Source organism: Siniperca chuatsi, linkage group LG11, assembly GCF_020085105.1.
Source record: "Siniperca chuatsi isolate FFG_IHB_CAS linkage group LG11, ASM2008510v1, whole genome shotgun sequence".
NCBI lineage: Eukaryota > Metazoa > Chordata > Actinopteri > Centrarchiformes > Sinipercidae > Siniperca > Siniperca chuatsi.
The window spans coordinates 8,288,443-8,303,258 of record NC_058052.1 but is presented as its reverse complement, the minus strand read 5'-3'; the positions used below and the strand labels follow the sequence as shown (position 1 = coordinate 8,303,258).

Sequence of the window (14,816 nt, the reverse complement as noted above, 5' to 3'; positions counted from 1 at the left end):
ACCCCTGCTGACAGGTGGCTGAGTAACCTATCAGCAGGGAGGATTTCTGCTCAGGCTTCTGCAGGGGCAGCTAAGCAGGACCCACGGCTCATGTGTCTGATGGATTCATTCCAGTTGCTCTCACTGGCTGCCACAGCAGATTAGCCTCCGTGCAACAGGAAGCTGGAGCTGAACCTCCTCTGTGCAACACTCTGCAAACATGGTGAGTACACAACCTCTCTACAGTGTGTGTCCAGTCTGCCACACAGGGCTGCTTACCGCCTCACACACCTGTTGCCATTTAGTCACTCTCAAAGTGTAAAACTGCACTTGATTATGTTTTATTGCAGATGCGGATGTTCAGATAGATACATTTAATACAAAGTTTCATCTGGGGCAGTATGGTTTTGCTGTGTCTGTGTGTGTGATGAACATAGGAGGTTTAAGCCAGTGGGCATTGTCTGTGTGCTGCCCATTCGCTCCAGCAGATTAGAGTGTTGCTATGATACCTTTTGATGTCACTGCTCTGTTTCAGGCTGTGGTGGTGACATCGGTTTGCTGTTGTGGTTTATAAGCATGACAGCTCATCCTGGCACAAAGCCTTCAAAAGTCCACTCTTGATTGTGCAATAAAATCAGATATCTATTTGGGCAATGTTGTGAAATGTTGACAGTGCAGTTTAGACTTTAAATAGTCAAGGCTGAATTAAATGAGCATAACTAACTTTAAATCCATGTGACCCTGCATCATGTGTCAAGCTTACGAACCCCACCCCCTCCCACCACCACTACATACCTTTGAACCAGCTATTTTTTTTAAAACCAGGAATGCAGCCTCTCATTGTTTCCAGATGGGATCCTATGCAACCAATCACAGTTTGTGTTTGTGAAACTGCCCCTCTCAGATCTGCTGTACTGTTACCTCTGCTCTTTCCTACCAGGCTGGTAAAATTCAGAGTCTGACTGAGGAGGAGAGGACCCACCTACTCCCCCTGCTACGCAACGCTCAGTGGGTGGAAGTTGTGGGACGGGACGCCATTTACAAAGAGTTGATTTTTAAAGACTTTAATCAGGTTCCTAATATATCACAATGCACTTATCTCACAAAACCCACATAACGACGATGTATGTTATGCCTATACATAACAGAATATGATTTTTTTCTTTTCAGGCTTTTGGTTTCATGTCCAGAGTGGCTTTACAAGCAGAGAAGATGGACCATCATCCGGAGTGGTTCAATATCTATAATAAGGTATAAAAGACTCATTATGCCTCATGCAAAAAAGATTACAACCCTTAGAGTGATTTGACTTGGTCCTGAGTGGCTTTCCATGCTAAAGAAGAGTCCAATATTGTGACCATGTACTGGAGCTTCAAATCCAATAGTCTTTTAAATAATGTAATCTACATTTATCTTCAGAATCTTATATTTAAGATTGGGAAAGTTTCTGCCTTACCAAAGCACTGTGCTAATAACTGAGGTTGGCTGATTCAACAGAACTTTCTGCTGTCAGAAGTTTACAAGCTCACACAGGTGTATACTGTTAAGCAAAGCTTCAATATGACACTTGACACATGAGTATTTTTATATTAACAATGCCGAAAGCACTTTATATCTTCTACATTTTTTTCAGAAATGTCATTTTACGTTATTTTCATACATTTTAATATTTCAACATTAGTACGCATTGTGCTCGGTTGATCTACTAATCTACATTTCATTTCAACTCTTCACTTTTTAACTGACATTTCGATTGATTTCACTGTAACATCTGAACTGACATTTCAACAACTTACTGTGCTATACACTTCACTTACTTTCAGTGCTTACCTTTCAACTGACATCTCTGCTGGTTTAAACACAAAAACATCAAATGACACTTTGACTGCTCTCAAGGCTTTTACCTCAGCTGACAATCAACTTTTTGCTTTTTATAACTTAAACTTCAATTTCTTGCAGATGGAGGCATGGATAGATATTTGACTTTATTCCATCTTTTTCTGCTTTACTGTATGTCAGTGGGAAGGCTAGAGTGGATGATGCCACTATGAAGTGGTTTACATTAAAGCGCCATCTTTAGGCCTAAGCAAACACACTGAAATTTACATAAGGAAAACTAAGCCTGTTCTAGTCTTATGAGTGTCATACTCAGTTTCCCCTTCTCTGCTCCATATTCCTTTGTTCCCCCAGGTCCAGATCACTCTTAGCACACATGACTGTGGGGGGCTGTCCCAGCGTGACATCACTTTGGCCACCTTCATTGACCAGGCATCGCTGATGTGACTAACACACATTATCAGTCATTTCAACAGTGAAAACTGAAGTGCTGGATGCCACAACTCTTCATTTATTCATTCCAATGAGAAATCTCTGAAAATGAGACCTGCAAATCCAAAGAATATGAACCAATTGCTGTCAGTGTATTGTGAATAACGTAGCTGTAGGTGTTAGACTGCAAGGGGTCCAATGTGTTTATAAAAATATGTAGTTGTTGGTTTTGTACTTGGTGAATAAATGAGAACGGTAAGGTAAAATCATATTTATACAGTAAAGTCTAAAGAATTCAAGTAATTTCTCAGCAACCATTCCAGCTGTTATAACAGATAAGATTCACAATGGTACATGTGTCTTTCTGCCACAACTAGTGTCTTCTGTGCCAAGTGTTTTTGTACTTTACTGTTAGTAAATGTTATTTTCTGTCAAACTGTCGTAACTGAAAAATGACCAGGAAAGGATCTTCTCATCAGACTGAATGCATTTTATTGAAAACACAACACTGTAAGACCATCTGCTGTGGTGTACCTGTGTTAACTGCTCTGAGTGGATTAATAGTGTTTGCTATGGATCATTTTCTGGGAGAAACCAGCAATCGCTTCCTAACTTAAAATAAATCTGCTGAATAAGGATGCACTCTGACATGAACAAAGATTTAACAACAATCTTTAAACCTTACATGATGATAACGTGGCTACAGGGCTGGACAAAAGTCCTTACAATATAATGCAATCCAGTACTCCAAAACAAATTAGTTGTGTTCTCTACAAAATTAAACATTTTGAGACCAATGTAAGGTTGTATTTGTTTGCATTATATTTTAAGGTGTTTGTCTTGCTTTATCCACCCTGTGTATGTTTGAAAGACAGGGGAACCTCAACGATGTCGCTTTTATGAAACCAATTTCCCTGAGGATGTTAGAGAAAATCTGCTATGACGTCATGAGTTCAAACCTCTGAATGCACAGAGGTGAACGCTCATTATTGCTACATAATGTCACCGAACTGCAACGACACAAACCAGGACACAATTTAGATTTTATCTGCAGACCTCTAAAGAATCTGTTAGTGTGTAGTTGCTTTCAGTTAATGCGAGGAAATAAAGAGGAATTTGCATTAAAAGGTTTTATTCAAAAGAGATTTCATGGCTATTCAATCGTCACAAGTTTTGCAGATATTTCTCCAAAGCAAACAGGATGAGTCATTGTCAAGTCTTCTTTTTTCTTTTTTTGCACGGGCATGGGTTTCCACACCCTGTCACTGGGCACAGTATTTAAAGATGGATGGATGGACACATTATGGTATAAACTTCAATCATTAGTGGGGGCATTACATCCTCTGTCATCAGTCTTAATCAGGCACGGACTAAAAGATGGAAAAATCGCCGCACATTTGAGAACCTAAATACATTCATGTCTAATCTCTTTAAAATTGCTCAGTATGTAAAAACACAATTGTTGAAAACAAAAAAGTCTCACAAATTAAGTTATTAATAAACACCCAGTGGTCACACAAATGGTTAAATTACACTAACACGGCTGATATGCTGTCATTTAAAACTATGCTTCTGTCTTATCTCTGAAACATTAATAGTAGAGCATAACCCCTCGTTTCACTTTATAAAAGGAAAAGTTATATATTGCACAAACAAAGACATTATTTCATGGAAATACACAATTTCAACAAGCAATATTAGGAAAGCACATGAAAGAAAGAACACAATGTAATTTTGGTGTTACAGTATGCATCGTCAAGTTGTCAGCCTGTTAGTAAATGTGTACATATCCTGCTGAATGGGTATTTACCAAAATATATCCACATTCAGACAGAGCAGAGTGTGGTTCTTCCAAGATAAAACTATCAAATCTGTCTTGGATCAAAAACCTCCATCACAGTGGATCTGTTTCCTTTCAGTATCAGTATGTCTAAGAACACTTTATTATAGTTAGTCAAATGCCCTAACATTGTGAAGTTTATGTTAGAAATGGAAAACAAAAACAACAGTTGCCCTGTTAGAATGTGTTTCAGTGGATGAATAAATGACATTTGCATTGAGTAGAAACTGAGGTAGATTGAATTAGGAGACAACTTAAAACAAGGTGGTAGGCAGGTGACTCTATGCAGACTATAGAGGAAATATTGAGTTCCTGCTTCTTGATAATATACAGTAGACCAGGGTTGGAAACAGCCTTCAGTCCAGTCTGTTAAAAGATGTTACATTTCATTGTCTTACTTTACAAGCCAGCTACTGTGTAGAAACCCTTGTCCAATTCTGAAAACAATAAAATATCCAGAGTGGCTGATAAGCTTTGGATTCCACTAGCCGCTAATAAAATGTTCATGTCCTGGTTACAACTTTTCCCCAATTTAAATTTAAAGACAATTTTATTGAATATTAATGTCATTAAAAGCTCCCACTATCCAAATCATTCTCCCTCTGTCTACAAATCCAACCCCTGTAGATGGACCACGAATGCAAAACTAAATGAATGTCATCATACTAACTGCTAACAAACAAGAACATGCATGTTCATGCTTACAGACCATAACATCGGAATTGTAGTTTCAAGTGATTAACAGATTAACCTGATATGTTCTTGTCAGGGCATTGCAGTGCTTTTACATTAAAAATGCTGTTTTCCAGAGAACTATTACATGATAATGACAACGTACATCATCGACAGGCCTCCACATGTAGAGCCAGTCTAGAGCAGTACATCAGGTTTCATGCTAGAGGGCAATACAGCGCTTCTAACAAGCTTTCAGTGGTGTGCGTTTTTGCCGAGTCATCACAGCTAGCGAAGCAGTGATGGCAGCGAGCTGAAATGTTCCGGCATAAAAAACAAACAAACAAACAAAATGGTTTTGCTATACAGTCAGTGGAGATTATGAAAAACATATGCATTTAACAAAAGCTAAAATTGAAATGAACTTTTGAAACAAAGAAAATAAGACAAACTTCCACTACATTAATGACATCAAATTAAAAGACTAAAACTTGATTGGAACCAGTCATTTCTTCTCTGTGCCACTAAGGCACAGTGTTACAAGCGATTTCCCTCTGGGCTGATTAACATGACGATGGTTTGTGCTTTAAAGATCTTTGCAGATGTTTTCCATATGGTGTAGGTATGCAAGATAAGGCAACCGTTGAGCGATTAACTCAGAGGTCTGGGAGGAGGCGAGCGCGTTTCCCTGCGTGCGGTGGCGTCGAGTCAGGAGGGTCCAAACCCACTTCAGTGGGCTTTGCCATTGCCGTTCATGTGGCTGGTGTTTGACTTGGATACCTCAGTGCTGTAGAGACAGTCCAGGAAACCTCGGGAGATCTCTGTCACCATGGATCTGTCTGGGATAGACTGGGCCATGCCGTAGATTGCTCCCTGAAACAGCAGGAAGACACGAGTGAGTTCATAAGTGCACAGAAATAACAGAACACACACTCATATCCTTTTTACACTAATAGATTATCACCAGTCTGTGGTGTTCAGAGCATTTCAGGAAATATTTGATGATTACTTTTCTTGGTGTAACCACTTATAAACCTGCCTTGACTGCTTGCACTTCTGTTAGTGTTCTCCTACATCTCCCAGCATACCTTTTAACAGATTTTCTCTGAGCTGTATACATACACTGTAGATGGAGAGTAACTGTGTTAGCCCAGGGGTTTTCAAAGTCTGACACTGTGGGCTCCCTCCCCCAGACAAAAAATCAAGACAGCTGCATATGAATATTGTTATTTTACTGAAATCTCAGGATTTATTTTTCAGTAGAATTTTGCTCTTTGTATGGCCTTTGTTTTCATTTCTGTTATTCAAATATTGTTTCCACTCCATTTAAAACTGACACACAGAACAGCACATGCAGTTTGTCAACTTGAATCGACAGCTTGTGCAGCAGGAAAACAAAACGCCACGTGTACCAACAGCATGGTACACAATAGAGATTGGCAAACATATTTCACATGGTTTGTCATGCCTCAATACAAATGGAAGTTGTACTCACACTTGGCTGCACTTGCAAGCTGTCCAAAGATGAAATTAAAGTTTGGCCTTAATTATAGATGCAAAGGTTGAATACACACTAACAGGGTGGACTACTCTCTCCTTTGCGTTCTCTGGTTTCCTCCTACAGTCCGAAGACATGTAGGTCAGCTGAATTGGAAACTGTACTCTGACTGTAGGTGTAGGTAGGTATTTGTCAATGTGTGGTAGCCCTGTGATGGACTGGGTTATTGATTTTGAGAACTGGGTCATTTACCATTATTGCTTTAGATAGACAACACATCTTATGCTATCATACTCCACTGCATGTCTTTTTACAGAATTTTCTAAGCAATGCTATTTTTAAAGTGTGGGCTTTTCCACACAATTCATCTACAAAATTCTGTACTACTAAATTAACACTTTTTCTATTACAACAGAACTTCAAAAGCCAACTTGTTTAGTGCTGCAGTGTCCTTGTATATCCTTATTGTTTGGGATGATAAAACTCACTCAACATGATATGAAATGTACACATACCTGCTCTTTTAGAGACTAATTCTATATAAATGTACCAACTAAACATTGTACTGTATATTCAGTGTAGGAATGCAATGTGAACAAGTGTGCAAGCAAAGCTGGCTCACCATTCCTGTGGTTTTCTCTTTGGGGTTCTTCATGATGATGGCAACCTGCTCTTTGACATCACAGATAAACTGATCAGCGACGCCCGACTGTGTGTGCAGAACTGTGCAACAAATGTGGATGCTGTGAAAGAGAAGATCATACAGTGGTTACACTTCTGACTATTTATCACAATAGTACATTTTTTAAATTATTTGATTTGTTTTTATGTGTACCTGGATGGGTACTGCAGTGTGTTCAGATTCCAGCCCTTTGACGTCAGGGCATTAGACAGACGGAAAATATCAAAAACATCTGAGCCTATTGCCACCACTGACACCTCTGGATCCCCAAACACAAACACACCATTTATCTTGCAGATTCTGTCAATAAAAAAACAAACAGCAAAATGATTTAAAATGTTGGAGGTGATAAGATAACTTTTGTATGAAATCAAAGTTCAAGAGCTCTGGTGTTGTTTTTAACACATCGTGACTTTAGTGTTAATAAGCGTCTTACGCTGTTTTGATTTTGCGTGCTGTGCTGATGATCTTCTTGGTGGCATCTACGTATCCATTCTCTCCCATGTGCATCATGGTCGCCCAGCAGGCGGCGATGATTCCTCCAGGCCTGGAGCCTGCAACTGAGGGCGAGGCGTAGATCCCCCCCTGCCAGTCTGGAGCTACAAAGTACTGGTAGTGACGGTACTTTATATCACTATAAAGGATCACTGAGGAACCTTTGGGGGCAAAACCATACTGGAGAGGAACGTAGTAACACAAGCGCGCGCACACACCCACACACACACACACAAAATACAGAATTAGAATACTATAAAACGTTAAAATTAAACATTGGTCTATAAATTCCATGACTATCGCATTACACATAATACAATGTCAGTTTTCCAGGATTTGTTATTAGACATCATGACTTTTTTTAATAAATCTTGTGTATTTGTTTTTTTAGTTGGGTGAAGGACAAACAGGAAAAAAGTAAGTAAGCATTGATTTGACTGAAATAAACAACCACTCCTTACCTTGTGGGTGTCTGCAGAGATGCTGGTAACACCTTTTAACCTGAAGTCAAATGGGGCGAGTTGATAACCAGCCTTGGCCATGAAGACAATGAGAAAACCTCCCAGACAAGCATCCACATGCAGCGGGAGGTTGTAGCGTACAGCCAGCTGGAACACACCGAGGGAAAGTGTCAGAGATTTGACTTCCCTGCTTTCATCTCAATCCTACTTAGTGGAAAAATGTCTCACTTCTGACCTTGGCTACTTCCTCAATGGGATCCATGATTCCATGAGGAAACTGAGGCGCTGAGCACACAAGCATGGCAGTGTTTTTGCTGATGGCTCTCTTCATAGCCTTGAAAGAGAAGAAACAATATGGGAATAACTAATGTCTAAGAATATCAGCCAATTAGCACATACTGTCTGTGTGTACTGTATTCTCACCTTCACGTCTACTTTCATAGTTTTCTTGTCAAGGGCAATGTGAACAAGCTTCATCCCAAAGTAATGTGCTGCTTTGTCAAAGGCTGCGTGGACGCTCACAGGTGCAAGACTGCACGGAGTAGGAGAACACAAAAATAATGTTAGAACTTCTGTGGAAAACACAGTCAAGAACAAGCCTTAACATGGTCCCACGTCTTGTATTCAAATTCAAATTTATTGGCATAAACATAATTAAGTACAGTGCTGCCTTATCATGTTATTCAAGGTTGACAAGTACATGTTGTACAAGTTTAATAATTCAGAATGTAAGCCAAAATGCCAAAAAAAAAAGTAAAGAAAATGTGCTTTTTCATCTTAAAATTAGATACCTTTTTATTTTGGTGTTAAAACAGAAGAAGTTGTCAAAATGAATGCAACATCATATCACAAATCCATGGGATTCATTTCCCAGTGGACCCTGAAATTTGTCTTCTGGGTAACTTCACCAATTTAAACCTTAGTCCTGGTGCTCCGTTAAGCTTACAGAAATCTTAATTAAAGCCCCAAAAAATAAATGTTTAAATGGAAATCAGAAGACCCTGGATCAGTTGGACTTTGGATTGCAGAAATTAATAATTCTATACAAGAAAACTGACATTACTCATCAACCATATCTAATAAAGCTCCTCTTACATTTCAGGGTATTTGACACCACGTTCATACGCCATGTCTCTGTATGCCTTGCAGGCCATCAGTATGCTCTCAGTTCCCCCTGAAGTAACCTGGACAAAAAAAAAGGGCAAAGAGTTGTTTAATTCAAATCAATCCATGCTTTAGATCCATCCATCCTTAGCTTATACAATGTGTGAGTATATGTTTATGATAACTTACTGTGCCACAGGAGTTAGGTCCACCGTGGAAAAGTGTGCAAGCCATTCTTACAACCTCTGCCTCCATCTTTCTTATGCCAGGAAAGATGTCGGGGTGAAGTGGGTTGCTCCATGCAAAATCACCATATACCTAGGAACAAAAGCAAACAAGAGTGACAAAAGGAGTAAAGATTTAGATAAACTCCAAATATTTACTGTGAGTTAGGAACAGACACACAGACCAGGGCGGCAGTAGTCTCTTTCCGAGGAATGAACAGGAGTTGTTTAACAAAAGAAAATACAAAAAAGAAACAAAAAAATAACTCAAGTCCTGCTTACTGTAGCTAACAGCAAAATGTATTCAAGTTCAACCTTGACTATTCATGCTTAGGACGCCAAAGTCCGGAGATGTATACAAAGACACATACCTTCACCAGGAGATTGGTCAGTGATTCATCACCCCAGTACACTGCACCCGAAACACGTCCTTTCTCCCACTTCACCTCATCTGCAACGACACATCGTCTCCTCAGAAATCACTGGTTTTCTTATCAGTAATGAAGAGTAGAAATACTCTTCAGGAAGTCAGCTGTACAGATAATGAACCATGAAGCTCAGGAATGAATGATGACTTACTCAGAGTCTCGTACTGTCTGATTTTGTCCAGCACTTGGCTCTGAGAGAGACCTTCAGAGGGCAGCTCTTTAGTGTAGCTCATCCCCTCCTTCAGAGTACACAGACTAGCAGACATGTCATCCAAAGCCTTGTTGAGCTGGCTCTGAATCTGTCATAAAGAGAGGACAAAGTTACTTTATGGGCATCAACTGTCTCTGGATGCAGTAAAAACAACAGTAAAATGAAGCTTGACATTCCCTAAAATGAGCGAAGGTGAAGTAACTGTGTTTCAGACTGAACGTGACAACATGTTGTGTTATCAACACAAGCCAATTTTTGATAAAGCCTGAAAGTGAGCTCTTCGTTGGTGACATAATGAGCAGAAGTAACTGAATGTTATCACCAGTGCATGTTGTTAAGTGTGCCAAAGGTCTGACACCCCCCCCCCCGCATGCTATACTCAGTCATCCAAGAATGACTCATAAGAGCCTCAGACGACAGAGTCTGTGCACATCTGCTGGGAAAAGAAGGAACACATTCACCACTGATACTTACTGCCACGCCAACAAAGGGTATTTTTCTGATGAGTCGAAAGCACTGCTTCTTGATTCGGGATGTGAGACCTATTAGCCAAAAAGACAAGGCAGCAGCTGTGGTGAAAAGCTGGCACACGTTCAACCACAAACATTAAACAGCTGACTATGACCTATAATCACATGTCAAGACAAGACGTGGCCTATGAAAATTGGAGCCATATTCACAACGCTTTTAATTCTGACCCTGAAAAGGTCTGAAGACATGCAGCTAGACTTCACTCTAAGAGCTGAAGTAAGATGGGTGGAGCTGACCTTGTTGCTGAGGAATTCAACCACTGATTGATTGATTGCAGATCTAGAAAGTCTTACTGATTTCTCAGTCAAACATACTTGAGAAACAAGTACTGTACTAGAGGATACTAAGTGCACAGTGCCAGAAACGCCTGTTCATTAAAAAGCTATTCACTTAATTGCTCAGACCACATTTTCAGATACCATACAGTAGATTAGCAGAGTTTGACTGGATGGTAACAATTCAGAGAATATGACTCATAAACTCACTGGCAACTAAACTGACCAAAAAGGAGCACTGACACAAAAAGCTTTGTGAACATGATCGCAACAGTTTTAGGAGATTGTTAGCTCATGAAATGAGATGTGTTATCATCTCTGATTTAGTCCCCAACAGGCCTACTTTGTACCCATGTATCATGTGTGAAAGATTACTTTCTTGCTGGAATAGGAAGCCTTTAATCCAGACTGCTCCAAGAGTGGTGATGACTGTCGCTCCGATGATCTGCCACGGCTCCAGGTTAACGCAGTGCGAGTTGACCTGGCGCCGGCCCTCCTCCAGGTACAGCAGGACCATCTCCTTATACACCTCCAAGGCACTCTGGCCACAGAGACACATACATGTATTTCAATATGTTAAGGTTGCTTTGAATGAACTGTCACAACAGAGTTACAGGCTGCAAAACAGGAGAGAAATTCTTGAGACAAGATGAATGATTTATGTGCCTGCATTTCACATGCACAGTAAATGACAATTGTTCAAGACCAAGAGAGATTTGCCTTGAATTTCAAAACAGCGACTGACAACACATATACTCCATGAAACTGAAAAATACTCACTTTTAAGAATGAGTAACTTCGTAACTAGTTACTTTTAAAAAGGCAAGTAACTAATTTTTCAAATAAACTTTCCCCAGTGCTAGAACATACTTTCACAACGTGCTGAAGTCAAAGAAGTCCACAACACCAAAGTAATTGAGTTCAATAACACAGCTCTCCCATATTAAGACAATTATATGCAAAATTTTGAAAATCCTGGTATGATCTACTATAAACAATTATATTAATGCTGGTTAGTAGTCAGTATTAATTATATAAAGCCCAATATCACAAATTGAAGTACTTACATCGGACATTGTCAGACCTAGAGAGTTCAATTTCCCCACACACACTAATACTGTCAGTTGTCTCTTCCTTCTCCAGGTGAGAGAACGCGCAGAGCTAACAACTATCACCAGACTCCTCCCAGCACCTAAACCGGCAACAACACATCCAGCCAGCAGAGGGGATCAATCATGATCAGACAAGACAGGAAGCTCCCCTTAAAATAGACAGACCTATAAATGATTTTGTATATTTAGTTCTAAGTCTGATCACCAATAAATGCTGAAATATCTGCTCTGAATGTGAATATAGTGATTTGCACAGCCTAAAATCACAGCAACATCACAGTAAATGACTCATTGACTATTTCAAGATACAAGATCGATTTATTGATCATTTTACAACACAAGGTTGTATAATGAGATTTTGTTTTGTAGTTCCCTTTATGCTACTCAAAAAAAAGATATACAGTAGATCAGTGAATAAATAACTTACAACACTTATTTCATAAGTGCAGCAAAATGATCTTTCCATTATCTCTACCGAGTTGTGTTATTACGACACAATAGTCTGATAGCGAGGACGCTTGTTTCTCCACCTCAGCCACAATCAGATGGAGAAAAGCTTAAAGTTCAAAAGACAATATCTTAAGTAATCCGTAAGCAGTCTGTGCTGCCTGAAATAAACATCCCATAATAGTATAATGAGGCAAGTTCCCTTCTGCAATTGAAACACTGTCTTTATTATGTCAGAACGTTTCTCAGTCGTTATCTCAACCTGAAAGGATGTGAGCTATTATTTCAGCCTAATCATTCAAAGCATCATCCGCTTACGGTGAAAAATTCAGACATAATGAGTTTCATGATGAGAATATCAAGTTGTTTTAGTGAATGAAGCTTTAGTGGAGGGATGTCAGTGAGCCACGTGAGTCCGCCCCCCTGCCCAGACTGCAGCTGTCATACCTGCCCGTCTGGATAACATGTTCTTGTACTGGTTTGGCAAGATCAGCTGCATAGAGCCGAGTGGGAAGCAACGGAAAATAAGCAATCAACACGTGTTGACCGAAAGGCTTGACTTGAGTTTTCATGGCAGGGATAATGTTTGAATGCAAAAAAGGTAGAGTGCAGGTGCAAAGCCCATCAATGATCTCTGCCACGCATCTGTCATAAAGAAAAGATTAAATGGTGTTATCTAACATCAGTGCAAAAGGCAAGTCTGCCACTTAAGATACAGACAGGCCTCTTTCTGTGATCCAACACATTATCGGTCTATATTCCGCCTTCAGGTCCACCCGCACTTTTCCAAAGCATTCAGTGCTATCTTTGCCTCAGGAAAACTTATACAGAGTTCACACAAAGACTCTTGTACCAGTATTGTCCAACTCATTGTTGAGCAGTGGACGCCCATTCCCCCTCATACAACATTTGACTATTCTGTAAGGAGAGCTTTTGTTGTCTCAGAGGGGAGGTCATGTTCTCATGGAAATGTACTGAGTGTGAGGTGGCTGCTCCTGGATACATCAAGGGAAAACAGACCACGAGCACACCATCAGCATGGCTTTTGGTCAAAGAGAGTCCCAGAAATTATTCAGGGGGAAATAATTGCAGCTGTGGTATCTCTGTAAAGTTTTCTTTAACTGGCTACAAAGCCTTGGAGGCTGTCATGACATGAACTGACATTAGGGCCAAAATCAAAATGAAACTTAGTTACTTCTTCTTTCTCCTCCGTGAATTGACCTGGAGGAGTCAAGACGGTTTGGAGTTTAATTTTGCAGTGACAGCAGATATGTGTCAGACGAGCCTCTGTCTAACAAAAAACTTGATTCTGCCCCTTTGAGGAAACATACCACAAATCTCAATAGCTCTCTGGTGGCAGTACTAAGAGTAATGCTTTGTTTAAACTTCCTGCAGGTTTAAGTTAAACAGGATCTCTAATTTTAAACAATGGGTGCTACAATAAACAATAGGAGAGAGCTTCAAACCTTACTACCAGGCAACTCATCCAAAAAGAAATCAGAATTTGACTTAATAGAAGCTTAACATGAAGCCACAGACATTCTTTTATTGCCTTATTATAAGTGTTTGAAACATAGTGTGGTATCATCTTATGTTAAGTGTCCCATTTCAGGGGCCAAAGTATGAATGCAGGTTAAGTGTCTCTAAATTACAAAAAAAACACCCATTAATCTGTAACATAAAGCTTTGCTAACAAGCGTCCGTGTCAAACACACTGTTTGTGGACTTGGAGCATCCCTGAGAGCAAAACAAGTCGGGTCATTAGCTCACTTCGCTATTGATAGACAAGTCTTCGTCTCTTCAAGCGTCTTGCACTGCCATCTTCTTGTGTATCACAGTGTGGTGAAAAAAACCCAGAGTAAAGTGAAGCGACACCTACCCAATAGTCCATGTTGTTGAGGCAAACGCTCACCGAAAGTCCTCTTTTTTTGTCTGCTACACCGTAAAGTCACCTCCAGCAGCCTGCTCTGAGTCTTCAGCTCTCATCTACATGCTACTATCAAACACAGCAGCAAGCTAACGCCGAATCAGGAAGTAACCAGCAGTCTGATGTAGCCGCGCGCGGTGTTAGCATGCGTAGATCTGACAATGCTGTGGCTAGGTCTAATTACACGAACCTGCTGTCCGTGTGGCGTCGCATGCTTTATAGATCTCCTTTTAAGAGAAGCGTCGCACGTTTTAACCCCACAACTGGATGAGTTAGCAAAGAATTGATGCGTTGTAATGCTCTTCGTAAACTCCAAGCCTCAGTCATGTCAGTGCATTCATTAAAAATAACAACATAACCAGGGCCATAGCTAGGAATTTAGCAATACTGAGGTCAGGTCATTGACCAGACTCAAAAGTAAAGTTTCATATTTTTTATCATTAAATTGTCTTGTTTTTTTAATATATATATTTTTTTACATTTAACCGTGTTCCGTCACGTCTGTAAATGTTATTTTCCAACAATTAAGGTCACTGTCCCATGAAAACATCAACATCAACTTTTCATGAGCTAAGAAAAACAGACCTATTTCCATCTTTGTCACCATGCCTTCGTCACACAATCCAACGGTTTTTAAATGGTTTGTTTTGCCCAACAAGTAG

At 39.9% G+C, this 14,816-nt stretch overlaps 2 protein-coding genes across 3 annotated transcripts; one reads left to right on the top strand and one right to left on the bottom strand.

Annotated features, from left to right (window-relative positions):
- Positions 1 to 50: 50 nt before the first annotated feature.
- On the top strand, positions 51 to 3,388 carry pcbd1 (pterin-4 alpha-carbinolamine dehydratase/dimerization cofactor of hepatocyte nuclear factor 1 alpha). Its single transcript, XM_044215303.1, has 4 exons — positions 51 to 202; positions 920 to 1,051; positions 1,150 to 1,230; positions 2,170 to 3,388. The coding sequence occupies exons 1-4, from the start codon at positions 200 to 202 to the stop codon at positions 2,260 to 2,262; spliced, it is 309 nt and encodes a 102-aa protein (XP_044071238.1). The 5' UTR covers positions 51 to 199; the 3' UTR covers positions 2,263 to 3,388.
- Positions 3,363 to 14,352, bottom strand: sgpl1 (sphingosine-1-phosphate lyase 1). 2 transcript variants are annotated; one of them, XM_044215301.1, is made up of 14 exons: positions 14,107 to 14,352; positions 11,044 to 11,209; positions 10,337 to 10,404; positions 9,803 to 9,950; positions 9,595 to 9,674; positions 9,189 to 9,317; positions 8,991 to 9,079; positions 8,319 to 8,427; positions 8,131 to 8,229; positions 7,896 to 8,042; positions 7,376 to 7,614; positions 7,093 to 7,239; positions 6,880 to 7,000; positions 3,363 to 5,632 (listed from the first exon to the last, which is right to left on the bottom strand). In XM_044215301.1, the coding sequence occupies exons 1-14, from the start codon at positions 14,116 to 14,118 to the stop codon at positions 5,489 to 5,491; spliced, it is 1,698 nt and encodes a 565-aa protein (XP_044071236.1). In that variant the 5' UTR covers positions 14,119 to 14,352; the 3' UTR covers positions 3,363 to 5,488. The 2 variants fall into 2 exon arrangements, with proteins under 2 accessions (XP_044071236.1, XP_044071237.1); XM_044215302.1 differs by lacking the exon at positions 14,107 to 14,352 and adding an exon at positions 11,736 to 12,072.
- Between the last annotated feature and the right edge of the window lie 464 nt (positions 14,353 to 14,816).